The sequence below is a fragment of the Lampris incognitus genome, chromosome 4, assembly GCF_029633865.1.
Source record: "Lampris incognitus isolate fLamInc1 chromosome 4, fLamInc1.hap2, whole genome shotgun sequence".
NCBI lineage: Eukaryota > Metazoa > Chordata > Actinopteri > Lampriformes > Lampridae > Lampris > Lampris incognitus.
The window spans coordinates 36,141,615-36,164,195 of record NC_079214.1 but is presented as its reverse complement, the minus strand read 5'-3'; the positions used below and the strand labels follow the sequence as shown (position 1 = coordinate 36,164,195).

The following is a 22,581-nucleotide window of genomic DNA, read 5'->3' as shown; positions in this document are numbered from 1 at the left end:
CGTTAAAAAAAATTACCGCATTTTATTTTTACCCTCCAGTCAACATGGAACGCATCTCAGTGCACTCATTTCTAGCATACGGATTATACCGATGCACCGAGTGACGTCAGTCAAGCGGAAGGCGGAGTAGGTCAGGCTAACAAGTTAGTATGCTAACAACAGATGTGATTGACGACAAGGACGACACCGCGTTGCTTAGCTCTGTGGATGGGAAATTTACGTTTAAAAACCAGTCGGATGGAAGCCAAGATAAGAGCACTGTTGTGTGCAGACTTGTGTGTAACAAAGAGTTGGCATTCCACCGCAGTTATTCAAGCCTCCGGTACCACCTAAATGCGAAACACGTTGCAGCTAGTACGAACACCGGAGCTAACGCTAACGCTAGTGCTCCTAGTACAACCAAGCAAGAGTCGCCAACCGACTCTCCACCAGATGACGGGTTTCAAAGCCAAGATGAGTAAGTCCACGTCTGATAAATTAACAAACTCACTGGCGAAATGGATTGTTGTGGACTGTAGACCACTTTCAGGGGTAGAAGATCAGGGGTTACAAAAAGTACTGTGTTTACAAAACAGACTTGTTTTCAACAAAATAAACAGGATTTTGTTGTTTAAACTTATGTATGTGTCTATTCATTGATTTAGTCATCTACCAAGACCTGTTTGAATTGAAAAATGTTGCTTCTGGTGTCAAATATCGATGTGATTAAAATGCGATTAATTACGATTAATTAATTACAAAGCCCATAATTAATTCGATTAATTTTTTTATCAAGTCCCACCACTAATATATATATATATATAAACATACACACACACACACACACACACATATATATGTGTGTGTGTGTGTGTGTGTGTGTGTATATATGTATAGCGTTTTTTTTCCAAAACCTTCAATGGTATTATAAGTGCTCAACTAATGAGGAACGGACTATAAACAGATACAGGGGGGGGGGGGAGTTAGCAGCTGATGAGTGCGCGACGCACGAAACAGGCCTGTACTGCAATGTATTAAAACTTTTTTTTCCTGTATCTGTGTTTATATATATATATATAAACTTTGTTAAAAGAAACACGCAACGTTAGGGAAAGTGGTCAAAAAATGAGCAAAATAATAATCATTGACAGCTGATGATTGCTTATGGCATGAAACAGGCTTGCACTGTCTTATAAAGAATTTACTTGACTCGCTGGATTTTATATATACACTGGACACACACACATACATACACACACACACACACACACACACACACACACACTCACACACTTTATATATAAAGAGGACTGCTGATATAACAATGACACTCATGAGCCAGTGCTGCAGTTGTCACCTAATTCAAGACCTTTCCTAATGAAATGGGAAATGGATTTTGGATGATATGCTGACTATTTCTTTTTAAATAATTCAATATATCTAAATCAAAAGCCATGAAAATCAGGTCATTATTTCTTCCACTACAGCAGCGGTCGGGAACCTATGGCTCGCGAGCCATATATGGCTCTTCCGGTGACGGCATATGGCTCCCAGACAATTTTGAGTTGAAAATTATTTTTTTTTCAAAAAAATCAGTTTGGAACTGATTTTAAAATACTTGTGATATTTCTTAATAATACTGTGTCATTTTAAAGTAAACAGAAATTAGTTTTGAAGATAAATTTCACGGGTCACCCGTGGGTCGGGTCGGGAACCAATGGCTCGCGAGCATGTCCGGGTCATTGTAAAGGTGAAGAAATCAATTTTATCAGATAGCCAACTAGTTTATCCGCTTCAACCCTTGTAACGGAAAAGATGGCGAAAAGAAAAAAAGACGATGATTACCGTGCGTTCCAGGCTGCGTGGACAGAGGAATTTGCATTTGTGGAGAGAGCAGGATCAGCGGTATGTCTAATATGCAATGATAAAATTGCATCGATGAAACGGTCAAATATAAAGCGGCACTTCGATACGCACCATGCTTCATTTGCATCGAAATATCCAGCGGGGGACAGACAGCAGGAAAAGGGCATGCAAGGAGCTACAGCGGAGAGTGCAGACGAGTCAGCAGTAACTACGTGTGTGGACCAAGCAAGGTGACGGGAATTCCTCTAGCTTTGCGGGGGCTTTGGCAATAGTAAGGAATGGAAAGTCATTCACAGATGGCGAGTATGCCAAAACATTCATGCTTGATGTGGCCAATGAACTGTTTGATGACTTCCCAAATAAAGACAAGATAATCAAACGAATAAAAGACATGCCCCTGTCAGCAAGAACTGTGCACGATCGTAGCATCATGATGGCAAATCAAGTCGAGGAAACACAAATTAAGGACATAAACGGCGGGACATACTTTTCTCTCGCGTTAGATGAGTCAACAGACGTTAGCCATCTAAGTGCAGTATCATTGCCAGGTATGCTGCAGGTGACACACTGCGTGAGGAAAGCTTGGCTGTTTTGCCAATGAAAGGGACAACAAGAGGAGAGGATTTATTCATGTCTTTCATGGAGTTTGCTAAAGAAAAAAAACTACCGATGGATAAACTTATTTCTGTCTGTACTGATGGTGCACCCTGTATGTTGGGGAAGAACAAAGGATTTGTAGCGCTTCTCCGTGAACATGAAAAGAGAGCCATCCTAAGTTTTCATTGCATCCTGCACCAGGAGGCGCTTTGCGCTCAGACGTGTGGCCAGGAGCTTGGCGAGGTGATGTCTCTGGTCATTCGAGTGGTCAACTTTATTGTTGCCCGAGCTTTAAATGATCGCCAGTTTAAAGCTCTGTTAGAAGAAGTTGGGAATCATTATCCCGGTCTGCTTTTACACAGCAACGTGCGTTGGTTGTCAAGGGGGAAGGTGCTCAGCCGTTTTGCAGCTTGCCTGAGTGAAATCCGGACTTTTCTTGAAATGAAAGGCGTCAAGCATCCTGAGCTAGACAACACTGACTGGCTCCAGCAGTTTCACTATCTCGTGGACATAACTGGCCATCTGAACCAGCTCAATGTGAAAATGCAAGGTATTGGAAATACAATCTCATCCCTTCAACAAGCAGTGTATGCATTTGAAAGCAAGCTGGAAGTCTTTCTCAGGGACATTGAAACAGGTCGTCTTCTGCACTTTGAAAGACTGCAACAATTTAGAGATGCATGCTTAGCAAGTGACTCCACTCAACATCTGGATCTCCAGCAGCTAGCTGGCTTTACGTCCAATCTCCCGCAATCATTCAAAGCACGTTTTGGAGAATTTCGTGCGCGCACTGGTCTTTTCAAGTTCATCACTAATCCACATGAGTGTGCAGTGGACAAAATCGACCTGACATGCATCCCCGGGGTCTCTATCGGAGACTTTGAGCTGGAAGTTGCTGACCTGAAGGCATCAGACATGTGGATGAGTAAGTTCAAGTCACTTAATGGAGAGTTGGAAAGGCTTGCGCAACAGCGAGCAGAGCTGGCGAGGGAACACAAGTGGACAGAAATGAAAAATCTTCAACCTGAAGACCAGCTGATTCTTAAAACTTGGAACGAGCTTCCTGTGACATACCACACAATGCAGCGTGTGAGTATTGCCGTATTGACCATGTTTGGCTCTACATATGCATGTGAGCAGTCATTCTCGCATATGAGGAACATTAAGACCAACCTACGCTCACGTTTAACTGATGGAAGCCTCAACGCCTGCATGAAGCTCAACCTCACCACGTATGAACCAGACTACAAGGCCATCAGCAAAACCATGCAGCACCAGAAGTCGCATTAAAAGTGAGACATATTTAATTTATTATACGTTAAAAATACTATATGGCTCTCAATGAAATATATTTAGAAATATTTGGCTTTTATGGCTCTCCCAGTCAAAAAGGTTCCTGACCCCTGCACTACAGTAATGCGCTTTGGAGTGAAACCAAAAATAGTTCCACTCGGGAACAAAAAAGAAAGAAAAGAAAAAGACGATTCTGAAACCAAGAGATGACAAGGCCAGAAGAGGAAAAAATGGCACATAGTATATAGCCAGTTATCTGTCAGAGAGAAGCTTGATAAATGAACTATGATTCCACTGTGTGACACAGAGCCGGCCGGCTGGCGAGGCAGAGGGCACAATGTTCCGTCAAATACTCTCTCCAGTTTAAACATCTCCAGAATCTGTAATGAAGGCCGGAGAGCGCAGAGGAAGAGAGGGGAGCATGGGAAAAGAAGAACAGGACTGGGAAAGAGTGGGGCTGGGTGGGCTGATGAGGTGGGGGGGGGGTGTAAGGGAGTGAAAGCCCCTGACTATTTAATCATAAAATATTACTGAATGATCTAAATGATCTATGATAAAGATGATGTGTGCTTGTGTGTGTGTGTGTGTGTGTGTGTGTGTGTGTGTATGTATGAGTGTACATGCATGTGTGTTAATATGTATATTTCCACAGGCAAATGAGTGACTTTGTGTGTGTGTGTGTGAGAGAGAGAGAGAGAGAGAGAGAGAGAGAGAGAGAGAGAGAGAGAGAGAGATATGCCGGGCAGTCTGTTAAATGTTTCTCCTTGACTGGAGAGACCCTGAAGTCTGCTGTTACATCTGCTCTACTGAAACAAAGACACACATACACATACTCAAAAACCTTAACACATCCATATATACACAGATACTACACACAGACACTTTCCCCCTCTGCCATATAGAATTTAGTATCAATTTAGATGGTAACATCTCTCTTGGTCTCACACACAGGAACAAAGTTAACCATGGAACTAAGATTCATAATCATGGTTGTCAATGAGAGAGGGGGAGGGTTTTGTGGCAATGTGCCAACCAGATTGGTCAGAGCACAGATCAGCTTAATAAAGACTGACAAGGAAAGCAAAGGGAGGGGAGGGGAGGGTGAGGATGGGCAAGTTGGGGTGATGGCAAAATGATAGGTGGGTGATAATGATTATGACTGTAAAACGTATATAATGGGGATGAAGGGCGAAAGTAAAGATGTGAAGAGAAACAAGGAAAATATAATCATAACAGGGACTTAAGGTGAAATCGAAACAGCCTATGAGGGAAAACCAGAATTATTCATCTTAAAAGTGAGCTGTGCCTCATCCGGTTTACAATGTGCTAGCAAGCGGTATCCTTCTCCCTGTGTTGTGACCTTATCGTGGTGGAGAGACTTGCATGCTTCCAAGACCCTGAGAGCGATGCTTGGGGGAGTCCTTGGATCCCAGTAGGTTTAACCATACCAAAATAGTCTTGGGTGAGGGGCCAGATGAAAGTCAGCCACTGGTTCTCTAGGTTTAGGGGCTGGGCGTGGTGCCAACAATGCCACCCCATATTTTTTTTTACTTTTTTTTTTACTGTTACATAAACTACAATGTGCATAACTACTGACACCTGGCCTATGGCAGACTGGAGCAACTCAAAGCATTTGAGTGGCAGTATGACAACCTCCAGGATAGGAGATGGTCATACTGAGGATAGGGGTCACTGTGGCCATTTTGAAGCTGGAGGATACTGTGCCAGATTCCAGAGAGGAGTTGATAATGTCCACCATGATGGGGCACAGGGTAGGTAGATATGCCTTGACCAGGGCTGTGGGCATGGGGTCCAGAGAACAGATGGAGGCCTTGGCCATGGTGACCAACTTAGCAACTTGAGGAGCATCCACAGGGGAGAAGGAGGAAAGGCAGCATTGGGTCAGGCACGCCAAGGGGGGGGGGGCTGTGCCCTGTGGCTGAGGTGCATATGGAGGGGAGGGGGCAGGCACAAGAAGCTGCTGGTGGGTAAAATCCACTTTGACCTAGAAGAAGTCCAGGAACTTGGAGCAGAGGTCGGGGGCACCTGAGGGGTGGCGGCAGTGAAGTAATATTGCATCTTGGTTTGGGAGAGAGCTTCTATATAGGTCATCCTGTGATCTTTAAAGGCCTCAAGGTGGACAGTGAGGCTGGACCTTTTATAGAGCCTCTCCAGTTGATGACAGGTGGCCTTAATGGTATGAAGTTCGGTGGTGAACCAGGGGGCAGGACAGGATATGGAGACAGTCCAGGTTCTGAGAGGGGGCAAGAGAGTCAAGGCTGAGGAATAAGGCTGTTGTAGTGGGGTACCAGGCCCTCCGTCATGGTGTCAGGGGGATCTGAGGCCATATGCATCACCACAATGTTAGTCATTGTTTAGGTAGTGAGTGTTCAGTAGCATGAACGTTGCAGTGTAATTTATAGATGCTGAGGCAAGCGATGTGGGAAGAGCGGCACTGTCAACACAGACCAGGGGCCTCAGATTGCTAGTGTGAACATGTGGCTTGTTGTGGTGCTGGGGTCGTCTCACAGCAAGAAGGTCCTGGGTTCGAGCCCCGGGGTAGTCCCAACCTTGGGGGTTGTCCCGGGTCATCCTCTGTGTGGAGTTTGCATGTTCTCCCCGTGTCTGCATTGGTTTCGTCCGGGTGCTTCGGTTTCCTCCCACAGCCCAAAGACATGCAGGTCCGGTGAATCAGCCGTACTAAATTGTCCCTAGGTGTGTGTGTGTGTGTGTGTGTGTGTGTGTGTGTGTGTGTTGGTCCTCTGATGGACTGGTGGCTTGTCCAGGGTGTCTCCCTGCCTGCCGCTCAATGACTGCTGGGATAGGCTTCCAGCACCCCCGCAACCCTGAGTAAGGATAAGCGGTTTGGATAATGAATGAATGAATGAATGAATGTTTCAGCCAGTGCCATTCAGCAACCCACGCTGATAGTTACGCATCTTATGCTTCAGGAAAGCAGAAGGAAGCATGTAACACATTACAACTTTAACATTTATTTGAGAAATCTTAGTTTGATGTTATTTTGCTTTAATTGTGCTATACCATATAACTATCTATCCCAGTACTGTCTACATAAGCGCACAATTGTGCAATCACACGTACATGGATGAAACACACAAAAAACACACACAAACACAAACATACCAGTCAACTGTCCTTTATCTCACCTCTGCCATTGTTTCTTTGCTTTTGTACTCTCTCTTTGACACCCCCTTCCTCTTTCTAGTGTTCGCCCCTTATCTACCTTTCATTGAAACCTTTTCAGTTAGCCTCAGTCTCATTCCCCCTTTCCTCCTTTCACCCTCTCTCCACCACTCTCCTCTTTGAGGCTGAGAACAATATCGTTCTGTTGCTTTTCTGCTCAAACAGTCTGAATCTATTTTATTCATTTTGTCATAACTCTCCATTTCTCTCACCTTACATCCTGCGCTGTGTGCCTGTCTATGTGTTGCTAACTGCAGCATTAAATTAACCTGAGAACCTTATAAATAACCCTGTGGGACAGGAGGTAATGGGATCACACACACACACACACACACACACACACACACACACACACACACACACACACACACACACACACACACACACAACCATACGTGTGTGTGTGTGTGTGTGTGTGTGTGTGTGTGTGTGTGTGTGTGTGTGTGTGTACAGACCTGCCACCCAACCTGCCACTAATAGGCCCGTTTAAACAGATTAAAGATCATCATTACTAATGGAGAGATGCACAGACCCATGCACACACAATGACTCACACACACACACACACACAGCATGTCCTTAATGGAAAAACTAAAAAGAGAAGCCCTTACAGATGGGAAAGACATCATTTCACAGCATCTAACTCCAGATGTTACCACACGCCTCAGGGGAGCTCATTGGTGCATGAGCAGATGCATCAGATGCATCCAAGCACAAAAAAACCCATGCACACCCAAACACTATATATATGTTTACATACACTCAATCACCACTTATTATCAATTAATTATTAATCATTTACACTTATGAAACATCACATGTAACCCCTTTTGGCCTCCAGAACAGCCTGAAATCTTCACACTGGATTTGACAAGGTGCTGGAACTACTCCATAGGGATCTTGGTTCATGCTAAATCAATGGCATCATGCATTTCCAGCAGATTTTTCCTCCAAATGTTTATGCGCCATACCTTTGATTCCACCTCAGCCCAGAGGTGCCCTACTGGCATGAGGTCTGGTGACTGTACAGGTTATTGGAGTGCAGTGTAGTCACTGTCATGTTCATGGACCATGTTGATAAGATGCTCTGTGAAATGGTGCATTGTCTTGCTGGAAGTATCGATGTGGGAAAGGGTAGACTTTGGTCATGGAGGGACTAACCTGTTTAGCAACAACGCTTAGGTGCACAGTGGCATTCAAATGATACTCAGTTGGTTTTAAGGGTCCTAAGGTGTGGCAAGAAATTATTCCTCTCTCCACTACATCACCACTACATTGGGAACATTTGACATCTGGCAGGATAGATCCATGGATTCAGTTTTGTTGATCCCAAGCCCAACATTGCCTCATCTTCCTGCTTTTAGCAGACAGGAGTGAAACCTGGCATGGTCCTCTGCTGCTGTGGTCCATCCACAAGTTGTGAATTAGGAGACGCCCTTCTGCACATCACCATAGTACTGAGCTGTTACTCGTGTGCTAATGGCTTTCCTGTGAGCTTGACAGAGTACTGCTATTCTTCTCTGACCTTTCTTATTAAAACGGCATTGTTGATTGATGCCCACCTAACTGCTGCTGACAGGACCTTTTTTTTTTTTTTGTTCATTGTGCCATTCTCAGTAAATTCTAGACACTGGAGTGAGTTTGTATTTTAGAGATGCTGAACGCATTACATCTAGCACCAACAATCCTACCACATTCAAGGTTGCTTTGATTATGCATCGTGCCTATCCTAAGATTTCGTTGAACAGTAACTGAACCGAATGAAACAGAAACTACACTGCAACAAAGTTCCAATAAATTGCAACAAAGTGACGCCAAGCCAGCACTTTTGAAGCGCAATGAGGATGGGTGAGGGTGAGGACACACGTACAGGCTCAGAGGCAGATAGGCCCATCATGAGAGAAGATAGGGGAAAATGCTCTCATACTTTCAGTCGCATTAAAGAAAATTTGCATTAAATTTAAATTACAATTAATGACACATAACGTAGCCGTTATAGAAATTAGAACACCAGTAATTTGAATCAAACTGTAATCAACTAACATATGATCCACCACATAAAGAACATTATTACACCATTACACCACCATTATATTTTTCGTCTCACACGTCCCCTAGAGGCAGCTCGAGCACCCCAAGGGGTGTGTGCACCACACTTTGGGAATCCCAACAGAGTCAGTGGGCCTCATTCATCAATCGTTCTTACACATCCATGGGATTTTGTAGCTTTCAAGATTGTCAGACAGTCAGAAGCATAGCCTGATGGTTATTTGTAATTCCTTCCCCTAACATCTATTGTCTACCTCTTGTAACAAGCCATCACACAGGCTTGTAGAGACATCCGTGTTAGCCAGTTGGTGTCTAAATCCAGGGGTTACCCAGGTCCTACACTGGTCTCTGAGATAAACCTCAGAGCTAAAACATCCCATGGGTGTGTAAGAACACATTTGTATATACAAACGATTGATATATGAGGCCCATTGTGTCACACATAGAAAACAGATTTGTACGGTTGAGATACTGTTCATATATACAAGTTTCTTACAATATGCCCGTGCCTTGATGGTATCAACAGTTTGTACCATATACCATGTGTGAGCCTATGTGAGTGGCTGCATCATATGCGTTTTAGCTATTAATTGTTGTTTGGCCCCATTTTGCCCTTAAATTACTTTGCCTAAGTACAAAGACACAAATTCTGCATACATTAGATTTTAACCATAGAATCCCAGCATTTACACATTTTACATGTTGTGGTAAATATACAACCAATGAGAATGAGTGTCCACACTATGGGCAACCATATGAGATGACAATGGCTGATTTGCTGGGTGCATGTAAATAGGTGGATTCCAGGAAACAGGTGAAACTGACTTGATGGTTTAAAAGGGTGTTTTAACAAACCTACCATTTGAAATACAGGAAAATTACAGGACACAAAAACATACACATGCAAACACCCTACGATCGTTCATGTAAACTATACCTTTACAAACTTTCATCCATTGCTAGCAAAAAACAAACAAACATGAGTTTATGTGACATGCACATGTACTGTACACACCAACCACAAACATACAACTATACCCACGCCCTATATCAGTCCTCTCCTCCAAGGTGTGTGTGTGTGTGTGTGTGTGTGTGTGTGTGTGTGTGTGTGTGTGTGTGTGTGTGTGTGAGAGAGTTGCAGTATGAAAGTGAACATCAATCTGTATGGTAGAATTTGTGCCCAGAGCCCTGGCTGTGGTTAAAGATGATTCTACTATCAATCACCGTGTGAGAGAGTGTGTGTGTGTGTGTGTGTGTGTGTGTGTGTGTTTGTGTCCAGTGTCTTAATCGCTTGGCCTGCTTCTCCCTTGCCCAGATCAATATTTAACTTTCAACACTATACAGAGGCGCGCATCAATCTCTCTCTCACAGAAACACACACACACACACACACACACACACAGAAACGTCTGTTGTGAATGTGAATCTCAGATATGGAACACATACAGAGATGACCACCGGCATGACAACAGGTCTTACAGCAGAAGTTGTGAAGACCTTGTGACATCTGAGAGCTGCCAGTTTGAGGAGGATTTGGGTTGGGTCTTTGCATTGCACACAAGGTTACTCAGAACTTTGGGCTTCTTTGTCCTTCCCAACGGCAAGGTTGTCGATCTGTCAGCTTACGCATCACCCTTATATTCTCTGCCCCATCACATCTGTTTACCGTTAGTCTATTTCAAAGCTGAGTTGGGGTTTTTTTTTTGACAACTTCCTTCCTCTCAACTTTACAAACCAGTCCTTCTCCAACTACAATGCTCTTTGTAGCTTTGTGCAGATGCTTGTAATAACTATGTCTCAGTAGTGCTGAGACATTATAATTCTATTAATGTTTTTGGGGTAATTGGCACCCTATCAGTACAGTCAGTGTAACTGGCACCCTATCAGTACAGTCAATGGCATTTATGACATCTGGACAGTCAGCATCGTGACAGCATCTGTCCTTGTGTCTAGCCATTACATAATGCTTTCTTTCAGTGCCCCTGCTTATTGCCAGTAAGAACTACGTCAGACAGCTGGGGCTAGAGGCCTGAACTACTCCCATATTATCCCGAGAGACTCCTTCAGATCAACCTGTCATTGTGTTACCTGTGTTTGCATTTGTAGTATTATGGTGTATGGGTGGGGGCACCAAACATGTCAGGGGGAGTGTTGTTTCGGCACAGCTCAATATGTGTTGCGATGATGTGCCACAGTTTGAAGCAAAATAACTAAAATACACATTTCTCCATTTACTACTACTACTACTTTTTTAAAACTACTTTTATTAATCCCCGTGGAGCAAATCATGCTCTGCATTTAACCCATCCTAGCTGTGTATAGCTAGGAGCAGTGGGCAGCCGCCATGCAGCACCCGGGGACCAACTCCAGTTTGTCTTGCCATGCCTCGGTCAGGGGCAGAGACAGGAGTATCAACCCTAACATGCATGTCTTTTTGATGGTGGGGAAACTGGAACACCCAGAGAAAACCCACCACAAACACTCCACAGAGGACGACCTGGGACAACCAAGGTTGGACAACCCCGGGGTTCAAACCCAGGACCTTCTTGCTATGAGGCGACAGCGCTAACCACTGGGCTACCGTGCCACCGCCCTACTACTACTACCACTACTATTTTTGGCTGTTCCCGTTAGGGGTGACCACAGCAGATCATCTGTTTCCCTCTCTTACTATCCTCTGCATCCTCCTTTGTCATGCAGACCACCTGCATGTCCTCCCTCACCACATCCATAAATCTCCTCTTTGGCCTTCCTCTTTTCCTCTTCCCTGGCAGCTCCATACATGACATACTCCAAGTATATTGTATGATACATCTAAACATCAAATAAACAACTTTGATAACCATCCGATGATTATATGTGGCTTTCTCTGCTCTCATACGGCAGAATATGACTGGATGTAATTCAACACGCTTTTCAGTAAAAAAAGATAGAAATGGCACACAGTTGAAGACTTCTCATTATTTACTGTTAGTCATGCAAAGAGCAATTCATGCTATGTTATTCAAGCACGTTCTCATGTGGCTAGGGACAAGAGGGTAACTGCACACAGGCTATAGATGTGTCCTGTTTTTATATATATGGCTATGTGTTACATTTTCAAATAGAAATAAACAGTCACCAAAAAAAAAAAAAAAAATCTAATCTGAACCACATTTCAGAATTGCAAACAACTGCCTGCAGTATGAAAGTGGTCTCAGTGTACTAAGAGGAAAAAAGTGAGAAATCATACAACTTGAAAAAATGTGTGTGGCTGTGCGGCCCAGTAGCCATTATTCCACGGACTGGTACGAGGTTGTGGCCCAGTGGTTGACATTTATTGACCTCCATGCAAGGGATGTCAGGTAAATGAGCTAGCTCTTCAGTTCATCGCATTAAGTGTGGCTTGTTTGCAGGGCTCAAAGTTAGCGCTCTTATACGCGTTTCCGTAAAGAAACACTGCATGCACTGAACATCTGTTGAATGCATCATATCTTAATGCTTTCATGGCACCCTGCATGCATCGATCCCCAAAGTAAATCTGAGTGTGTGCATATTTGTGTTAACGTGTTAACATACATATTTAATCATGTGCCCGTGTAGTCATGTGTGATTGTACACACATGAGAATGTGTGGCAAGTGTCCTTTGAAAACTGTATTTGTACCTGTGTGTACATATGAATGCATACCTATGTAGTCGTGTCTGATGGTTCGTTCATAAAGGAATGTGCTCATACAGCATCTTTTTACCACCGTGTGCGAGTATATGGTTGCACGTTTGTGTGTGTGCGCGTTTGTGTGTGCGTGTGTGTGCCATTGCAACCGCATTCTCGCTTTTGTGCCCCACCTTGTTCCTCTCAAACAGCTCGGTCTGGATCGCTTTGAGGTCGGTGTCAAGTGCAGAGGCAGCCTGTCTGCGTTTCTTAGCTAGCTGCTCCTCCAGGTCTTCAGCCTGGGCCCTGAGCTTCTTGTTATCCCTCTCCAGCGCCAACTTCTCCGTCTCTAGCCGCTCCCTCCGTCCCCACTCTGCAGCATTCTCCACCTGCAAACGCTCCATCTGAGAGAAATGGATGGATGGAGAGACAGAGGAAGAAGGGAGTGAGAAAATAAGACAATCAAATTAAAAAGAGGCACTAAAAATGACAATGCATGGAGACTCTAAGAATAATAATTTTTATCTGTATAACGCCTTTCCAAAACATGTTAGCAATTCTATGGCTAGTAACTAACTACAAAGATGAAAAAACACGATGTAGGCCAGGTTAAAAATATAAATTGGTTTGAAAATAGATGGAACGGTTGCTCTTCTCAGGGAGAGGGGTTGGCTCATTCCACAGTTTGCAGATGGTGAAACAAAACTCCCTCTCACTGAGGGTGTGCTTCAGATGACCAGCGAGAAAAGCTTAACACAGACAAAGAAATATAAGTCACAATTAACCCCACCACCGAGCAGTCCCTCCTTCTCTCCTCACTTTACCATCTGGTTCAGCCAATTCCTCCTTCGTGCCATTGCGTGCTCCCAAATTATCTTTACTCCTCCCTCTCCCTATCCTCACCTCGGCCCGGAGCTCGGCCAGTTTTTTGTCCATGCTGGTTCGGGCTCCCAGCTCGTCCTCAAGGTCCTCGGAGATACGGCCCAGCTCATCCTGGTGCATCTCCTTCAGCAAGTTCAGCTGTGTGGGTTGGGGGGCAAAATAACCAGCTGTAAGCAAGGCGCCATATCAAAAAGGGAAGGTGTTGATATGGATGGTTTTCTTGCTGTCATGCAGTACACTGCAAATTCTTCTGTGCTTGCCAAGATTTAAAATCTTAGATCAGGAAATATGAGATTAATTATCTTGTTTTAAAAGTTATTTACTAGTTTCTATCTTTGAATTCATGGTATATTCCTAAATTGATCATGAATATGTCTTTTATGCCTCAGTTAGTCAGGAAATCTTACAATTGAGTAATTTATTGTTAAAACAAGCTACATTAGCTAGAGTAGCAATTTGTACCATTCTCTCTCACAAAAAATAACTTGTTGCAGGATTCAATGACGAAACTCAAGTTCAATTGCTTTATTTAAGAGTGACACAAGGCTTTTATATATATATATATATATATATATATAAATACATTTTTATTCAATGGCTCATCTATCACGAAATGAAAGTACACTTTGATTTTCACTGCTCAAACTTGGAGGTGATCTCAGCTTGGAAAAGCAAGAGCTATCATAAAATATTACAATCTATTTGCTATGTACCTGACTTGGATAGCTAAGACATCCAGTTTCATTCCCTGTTATTGGGCATAGTTTTATTTCATTCAGATATTTTTCTCTGACGTTCAGACAGTATATAACCTTCAATGGTCAAATGTCATTTCGCTCTCTCTCTCCCCCCTTTTAAAAAAGTGTTGTGATATGCCTTTTCTGTGACATTGTATGGGGTCAGAGTAGACTGCAGGTTGCCCACAGTGTAATGCAGGTCATTGAATAGCCAGTTTTTTTTTCTGGCAGTTTGCACAAAGACTGTTCAAAACAGAGTTGTCAACAAATGTTGACAGAAATTTCACTTGTCCTGGTTGTGATTTCAATAAAATCAAGTTTCCTGTTTTAAGATGTATGCTCTGGGGATTAAGGACTAGTTTTACGTTTGGGCCTACATATTTCAAGATGAGCCAACTTGTTTCAAGTAACGGACTATTTATACTCCACTAGTATTAAGTAGTTTCCACTTAAATTAGTGATTTGATTTCTTGTTCCTTTTTCAGTGTGCTAAAATTAAGAATGCAAAAAATTGAGTTAAGAATCATTTGCTAATATCCAGTGTATTTCACTTATTACTGTGCTGTAGCAAGTCTGATCTTAAGTAATTTGATCTAAAAACCAGCATTTTCTTCTTATTTCAAGCCTTTGAACACTCATCTGAGCCTACTTATTTCTACACTGGAACCAACTTATTTTAAGATTTCTTGTCAAGTAAAATTATCTTGCTGCATGGACAGATAATTTCACTAGTATTAAGTACTTTTCCCCTCAAATTCAGTGTTTATTTCTTGTATTTACGCTCATGTTTTTTGCAGTGTGGGCAATGCTGGGGATGTAAACTCACTGTCAAGTTGTCAACTTCATGACTCTGAATTGTTTTTTTCTTTTAATACAAAATGAAAGTGTGTATCATTGCTCCTGCACGGTTGGAACCTTTACTTTTTTTCTTTTTCTTTTTTACTTTTCCCCCTTTTTCCCCCAGATTGTATCTGGCCAATTACCTGACTCTTCTGAGCCATCCCGGTCGCTGCTCCTACCCCTCTGCCGATCTGGGGAGGGCTGCAGACTACCACATGCCTCCTCCGATACATGTGGGGTCGCCAGCTGCTCCTTTTCATCTGACAGTAAGGGGTTTCCCCAGGGTGACATAGCATGTGGGAGGATCATGCTATTCCCCCCAATTCCCCCTCCCCCCCCGCACAGGCACCCCGACCGACCAGAGGAGGCGCTAGTGCAGCGACCAGGACACATACCCACATCCAGCTTACCACCTGCAGACATGGCCAATTGTGTCTGTAGAGACACCTGACCAGAGGTAACACGGGGATTCGAACTGGCGAGCCCCGTGTTGGTAAGCAATGGAATAGACCACTATGCTACCTGGATGCCCGACAGTTGGAACCTTTTCTCAACTAAAGTGTTATGGAGTTGTTGACTTGTCGGCCATGTGATGTTTCTCGTTGGTATCAAATTATAACTCAACCTCAGAGGTCAGTTAGTCTCATGCGAGCAGAGGTGCTTTCAAATATTGAGTTATTATGTGAAATGACAGCAGAGAATATGCAATCCACAATAAGGGAGGTCAACAACTCCACGTCATGATAATAGGTGGTAATACTGGTTTTCATCAGTATACAAAAGGATAGTGACAACGGTGTGGAAATCGTACCACTGTTAAAGGTCTAGCACGGTCCTTTGCTTCTAACTAACAATAATAATGCTCATTCATTTTACTTATACGTATATTGTAACCTCTACCACCCAGTCAACCCTATTGTTAAGGGTGAATACATATAGGCCCTCACACTGAGATGCAGATTTGATGAAGTAAAATCCATGTCAACAAGCTTTGTTATCAACTATTTCATAAGCACTTTTTACAAGACTAAACTGGATCAAAAACATCCTGTCTTGTCTTAGAAAATCCAGACAGCTTTAGAAATGATGTCATGTTAAACCTTTTACTCCGTTAAGTAGTAAAATGTGCTTTTATGTCACCAAGAAAATCTACTAAGCAACAAATTTTCCAGTATGGAAAATCTGTACATTTTCACATTTTCAGTATTTGGTCACACAATTAGAAACTAGGGAGAATGACATTTTGCACTCAAGAAGAGGTAAAGCTGTAAATAACCTGCTGAAATCCAGCATTCAATACAAGGTAAACCCCGAAACTACCGTTTCAAGAGAATAGGTCCACATTTTATTCAGTCCATCTTAAAATAAAATAAAAACATATTAAACACATTTACCTGTCCCAATACAACCAGTTTCCTATATTCAGATATTCATTCACCCCTTACCCCCCCATACACACACACACACTATTCTCCTATTTCAGGATAAAAGCTCGTCACATGTGATATTAAAGCTTGTTAAAAGCGGATCACATTTTATGTTTAAAATGTAAAGTATGATATGACTGGTGAATGACCTTTTCCTCCAAATGGTGGCTATCTACTTCTGGATGACAACGCTTCATATCGCCGGCGTGGTTTTTGGCTATCTGGAGACGTCTCATTCTGTACTCTGAAATTTTATATATATAGGTGAGCAAAATTCCTTGAAGGTCCCTTTCATCCACGCCTGTCTTTATCCATCTATTTCAGCTGTGATTTTGTCACTTAAAAAGCACACTCTCATCGACCTCTCCGCCTTGAAGACAAGCTTCACCTTTCATCTTTACAGCTTACGCTATGTTCTATGGGGCTGTGATTGACATCGAAACATGGCTGATAAACTTTGACCCGCACACCACTTTTCTTTCTTGTTTTTTGTGTCATTTCATCAAAGCCGTTGATATGATTTGGGTAACCCTGTCAAACAGACCCATTTGTGGCTTTTACATTACAGGTTTCCTCGGTGGGCCTTAACTGCCACCTGGTGGTACAATCCAGTCAACACACCATCTGACAAGTCATTCAGTCAGTCTCTTTCTGTCTGTCTCTGCGTATGGCTCGCACAATTGAAGTTCTTATTTCCAAAGGGCCATCTGTGGGAAGAGGACTCAAACAAAACATCAACCAGGGATGAATGATAGGAGAGAGTATATACACACATACATATGCGCGTGCGCGCGTGCACACACACACACACACACACACTTTTTGGACTGTGTTGGACTGTGTTCATTAGCCACTGGTACCACACAATATGAGCTCAGCCACATTATACTGACAGAGAGAACCACACTCAGTCTCAGTTACATCCATCCATCCCTCCATTATCCAAACCGCTTATCCTGCTCTCAGGGTCGTGGAGATGCTGGATTCTATCCCAGCAGTCATTGGGCAGCAGGCGGGGAGACACCCTGGACAGGCCACCACCCACCCACACACACACACACACACACACACACACACACACACACACACACACACACACACACACACACACACACACACACACACACACACACACACACACACACACACCTAGGAACAATTTAGTATGGCCAATTCACCTGACCTACATGTCTTTGGACTGTGGGAGGAAACCGGAGCCCCGGGTGGAAACCCACGCACACGGGGAGAACATGCAAACTCCACACAGAGGACGACCCCCAAGGTTGGACTACTCCGGGGCTCAAACCCAGGACATTCTTGCTGCGAGGCAACCGCACTAACCACTGCGCCACCCTAGTCTCAGTTACAGTTGGAAAATAATCAAAAGTGGTGTTGTCACAGTGGCACCATTTTTACACTGATATAACTGGACTTTTGCCTTTTGAGGGGGAAAATGGTGTTCCTTAACAGCATACTGCATTCATGTTCCCTTCAACTTAACAACCTACCTGATGATCGACGTTGCAACTACGTTGTCCTTAATCTAAAGTAGTCACTAAATGGCAGTGCAGGTGCAACAATATGCAGTTTGAATTTGTTTATGCTGACAGTGTGGAGTCATGTTGGGCAATATAGAAAATAACAGTAATCATACGGACTTTCACATCACATTGATATGGACATGTTACATTTAATATCAAACCAAAACTAGTTTTCCAATGACTCCCCCTCAAATATTTCAGATCTCATTTTGTGAGAAATTTTAATGTATTCTCATTATCCTTTGTTTGGACAACAAAACTTGCTGTCACAATAAGATAACATCCAAATTTCATCCTGATACAACACCATTGAAAGACAATAAATGTTAATATGAATTATTGCCCAGCCCTAGTGTGGAGTTATGAACACCAGTGTTGCTCTTACACATCGTGACAACGGGAAAACACGACAAGCCTTCTAAACAACGAACCGCAAACGTTTTTCAAATCCCTTTAGGACAACAACTTGCCCCTACAATACTCACCGCCCACAGAGCAAAGGACTTCAGCGTCTAAAGATATCTCCACTGAAGTGTAAAACTTGATAACGTTTCCAACACCCTGGCATGTACCTTTTCATATGAACTTAAAAGTTGTGTAGGTTTATTTTCCCGTTGCCTATGACCTACAGTTAACACATGGGATGAATATTAAAATGCATAACCAAGAATTTACTTCTCTTTGACATGACTCCTATCAAAGCAAAGCACTACCTGCCAAAAGCACTGCCAGTAGTTTTAAGAACCAGATCCCAGTCTTGTGGCGTGTATGTACTGGACATTCTCTTATGCAAGTAACAGATATTTTGTATCTTTAGAGGACAGTGGTAACAGGAAATGATAAAGCATCAGTGAGTTTGTACTTGTTTAATAATTATAAACTTCCTAAGGGAATAATATAATAATAACAATAATAATAATAATCATTACATTTATATAGTGCTTTTCTAGACACCCAAAGCCCTTCACATTGAAGGGGGTAACACACTTCAACCACCACCAATGTGTAGCACCCACCTGAGTGATGCACAGCAACCATTTTGCACCAGAACGCTCACCACACATCAGCTTGAGGTGGACAGGGAGGAATCACTGAGCCAATTACATGGGGGGGATGATTAGGTGGGCCCTGTGATGGCCTGGCGGCCTGTCCAGGGTGTCTCCCCGCCTACCACCCAATGACTGCTGGGATAGGCTCCAGCATCTCGCGACCATGAGAGCAGGATAAGCGGTTTTGGATAATGGATGGATGATTAGGTGGCTAGATGCAAAGAGCCAGATTGGGAATTTTGCCAGGACACCGGGGGACCCCCTACTCTTTATGAAAATATGACAATGTACTGACTCTAAAACTATTGTCTTGACTTGATTCTTCCACGTGCTACGTCCCCGATAAAAAAGAGGCAACAAAATACAAACCGAGGAGGTTTATTTGCAGTCATAATGCTTACACTATATAAAGCAGACATCCAAACAGCTATTCACTCTCTGGACCCAATGCATTCAAATCAGGGACATACATCCACAAGTGCGGACATGGTTAGGTATGAGATAATTGTCACAAACAGTTTGCAGCAATATCGTAGAGAGTAACACAAGTTGCTAATATACTCCATTCCTGTTACTCCGTTTACAATGTTCTGACTCCTAGCATGGCTGAACGTTTGTCACCCTCCCCTCCCCTTTTCTCCCCAATTGTATCCGGCCAATTACCCCACTCTTCCGAGCCATCCCGGTCACTGCTCCACCCCCTCTGCTGATCCGGGAAGGGCTGCAGACTACCACATGCCTCCTCTGACACATGTGGAGTCACCATCCGCTTCCTTTCACCTGACAGTGAGGAGTTTTGCCAGGGGGACGCAGCGTGTGGGAGTATCATGTTATTCCCACCAGTTTCCCCTCCCCCCGAACAGGTGCCCTAACCAACCAGAGAAGGCGCTGCACCCACATCCGGCTTCCCACCCGCAGACATGGCCAATTGTGTCTGTAAGGATGCCCAACCAAGCTGGAGGTAACATGGGGATTCGAACTGGTGATCCCCGTGTTGGTAAGCAACGGAATAAACTGCCACGCCAACCGGATGACGGTTTTTTGTTTTTTTTTTTAAACGACAAACTTTCCACGCAACAGCAGTGATTATGTTTTAAGAGGCAGCTCCAGGTTTCGTCTGGGTCAGCTCTCAAGGCGTTCTGATGGGATACATTTTACAGACCTCTGTTTAAACAGCAGCAGTGTGGCAATCTTTCCACACAATCTTGCTCACCTGTTTGAGAGCCTCCTGTTTACTCTTGTTGAGTTCCTCATATTTAAGTTTCCATTGGCTGAGTTCCGCCTCCAGCCTCTCAATGCTCTTACTCAGAGCATGCTTGTCCCTGTGGGGAATACAAAGAGGAAGTGGTAAATTGGCAGGAGTTGACTTTAACACATAAAATGTCTGTTTTTATGTTTGAGTAGGACAATGTGTAGTTAGCAATGTCAGAAAAGTAAAACTGCACTTTAAATTTAAGTAATCCTATTCACATTCTAGTTATCCGCATGTCCACCATTGACATGTTTGTGTTGGAACTCAGGATTGAAATATATCCTACAGTTTCTTTCTGGCGGTTGTTAAAAAAAAAACAACAAAAAAACAGATTTCCTTCAAGATATTAATTCATCATACCCAAGCTTAGAGTCCACATGGAGTCTGAAGATCGTAATTCAAACACAAAGTACACTTACATCACATTAACTGAAACAGCCTTTCTGTGTCAGTTAGCCAATGGGCTATGAGACGGTTTACCTCCAACCATTGATGGCAAAGAGGTGTCTCAGAATAAAGATAATGCCAATGATGGGTAATTCAGTCAAAGCTTGTGTGAAAAATGAAAAATGCTGCCAATTTGTTATACCACTTGCCCTCAACGCAAAGGTAGTGGTGCATTAAGGACTTTGACAGAGAGGCCTGACTGTGTGAACAAGACAGCCTGGCCTCACACATGACACCCTGCATAGCCTGAACATCTGGTGTCACCCCTAGATGCCCTCTAGTCCTCTCTTCTTCACACCCACTCCTCTCTCTCAACCCCACCTCCCTTTACTCCATCTTTAACTTCACCTCTGCTCTCTCTAATAGAGGATAGAGAGCAAACTCTCTTTCAAACTCTCTCTTACTCTCTCTCTTTCAGCAGGACTTTCTGAGACTCGTCTAGACGGAGCTGCAGGGCATTGAGTTTGCCGACGTCTTCCTCTTGGGTGGCGATTTCGTCCCACATTTGCCTGCTACGGTCCTGGCGGCTCAGAGCGGAGGAAGAGCGCAGGCTACCTGCGTTGATGCTACCGCTTCGACCGTCCCAGTGGTCCCCAGCCTCGCTGCTGCCTGGACCCCTGGACCGCAGGACTGTCTCCAGCAGCTCTAATTCCTGGAGGGACATGGGGAAAAAGGAAGAGGACAAGGGGGAGTTAAAAGTTTAGGTTCAGCTGCACAAATCACTGAAAGAAGGACATAAATTGTGAAACATAGCACAGAAGTAGCAGGTCTTACAAATACATAATGCAGCTACCGGGAAAGCTGCGTATAGAAGTGGCTGCATTATATACAGGAATATAATGGAAGGTAAGTAGGTAAGTGCTTATAGTTCTCTGTGTTATTGAGCGATGTCATGTGAAAAAGAGAGGGCCAAGCTGTGATGGGCACAGCTGTGCATTTACTACAATAGCTGGCTGGTTTACTTTGGACACACATCGACATCTCTCTGTGATATAAACACCATCTGTCACTGACGGGGAGCTGAAATAGCATGCCTTTTTTCCTTGACACGAATTTGGTTATGTTGCACAAAATGTCAATGTTTGCTTAGTAAGCAAGCGCTAATAGCACAGTTTCAAAGAGAAAGGTGGGTGGATAGAGATAAATGGATGAATAGCTAGATGTAGCGAGAGAATCAGACCTTTAATTACCAAGTTTCGAGAGAGGAACCATTTTTACATTTGAATTGTACATTTTCTCATTTAACATTGTGTAAATGAGCATAAAACTCTGGATACAGGAAGTGACAATAAACCAAATGTGAAACGAACAGATAAGAAGTTGATCCTTTCAATATATATTGTCTAGAGCTAGAATTAAGGCGAAGATCAGTCCGATTTTAACAGAAATAACATGGTTACTTAATTCCAAGGGAGCTCCATGAGCCCGGATTCTGTGAATATCACATAAAACCATGTTTGATAGAACAAAATAATAAAGATATGACATATTCACATGGATGTTATTAGATGGAACGGAAAAGTTAAACATCTTGAATCCTTTCTTTTCTGAAGTTACACTGACAGGAGGACACTTTGAGTTCCCTTCTTTCCGTCCCTGGCTCATCGCTTTGATCCCAGAGACTAAAACATTTACTTTCCCAATGACTCATATGTCCCTAACGACACAGCAGCGCATATAAAGCTGCATCTCTCCTTCATCGCCGGCACCAGCAGATGATCTCTTTCCAATCTACTCACATATCTCATACAGACTGCAAACATGTTTCAGCCAAAAAAAATCTCC

General features: G+C 43.3%; 1 protein-coding gene across 2 annotated transcripts in view; it reads right to left on the bottom strand.

Moving 5' to 3' along the window:
• ccdc102a (coiled-coil domain containing 102A) overlaps positions 1–22,581 on the bottom strand; it is a 115,205-nt gene that overhangs the window by 25,770 nt on the left and 66,854 nt on the right. For both annotated transcript variants that reach the window (XM_056278482.1, XM_056278483.1), the window contains exons 4-7: positions 21,201–21,448; positions 20,311–20,419; positions 13,525–13,641; positions 12,816–13,025 (exon numbers count right to left, since the gene is read on the bottom strand). In XM_056278482.1, coding sequence (XP_056134457.1) covers positions 12,816–13,025; positions 13,525–13,641; positions 20,311–20,419; positions 21,201–21,448 — 684 coding nt within the window. The remainder of the gene's footprint in view (positions 1–12,815; positions 13,026–13,524; positions 13,642–20,310; positions 20,420–21,200; positions 21,449–22,581) is intronic.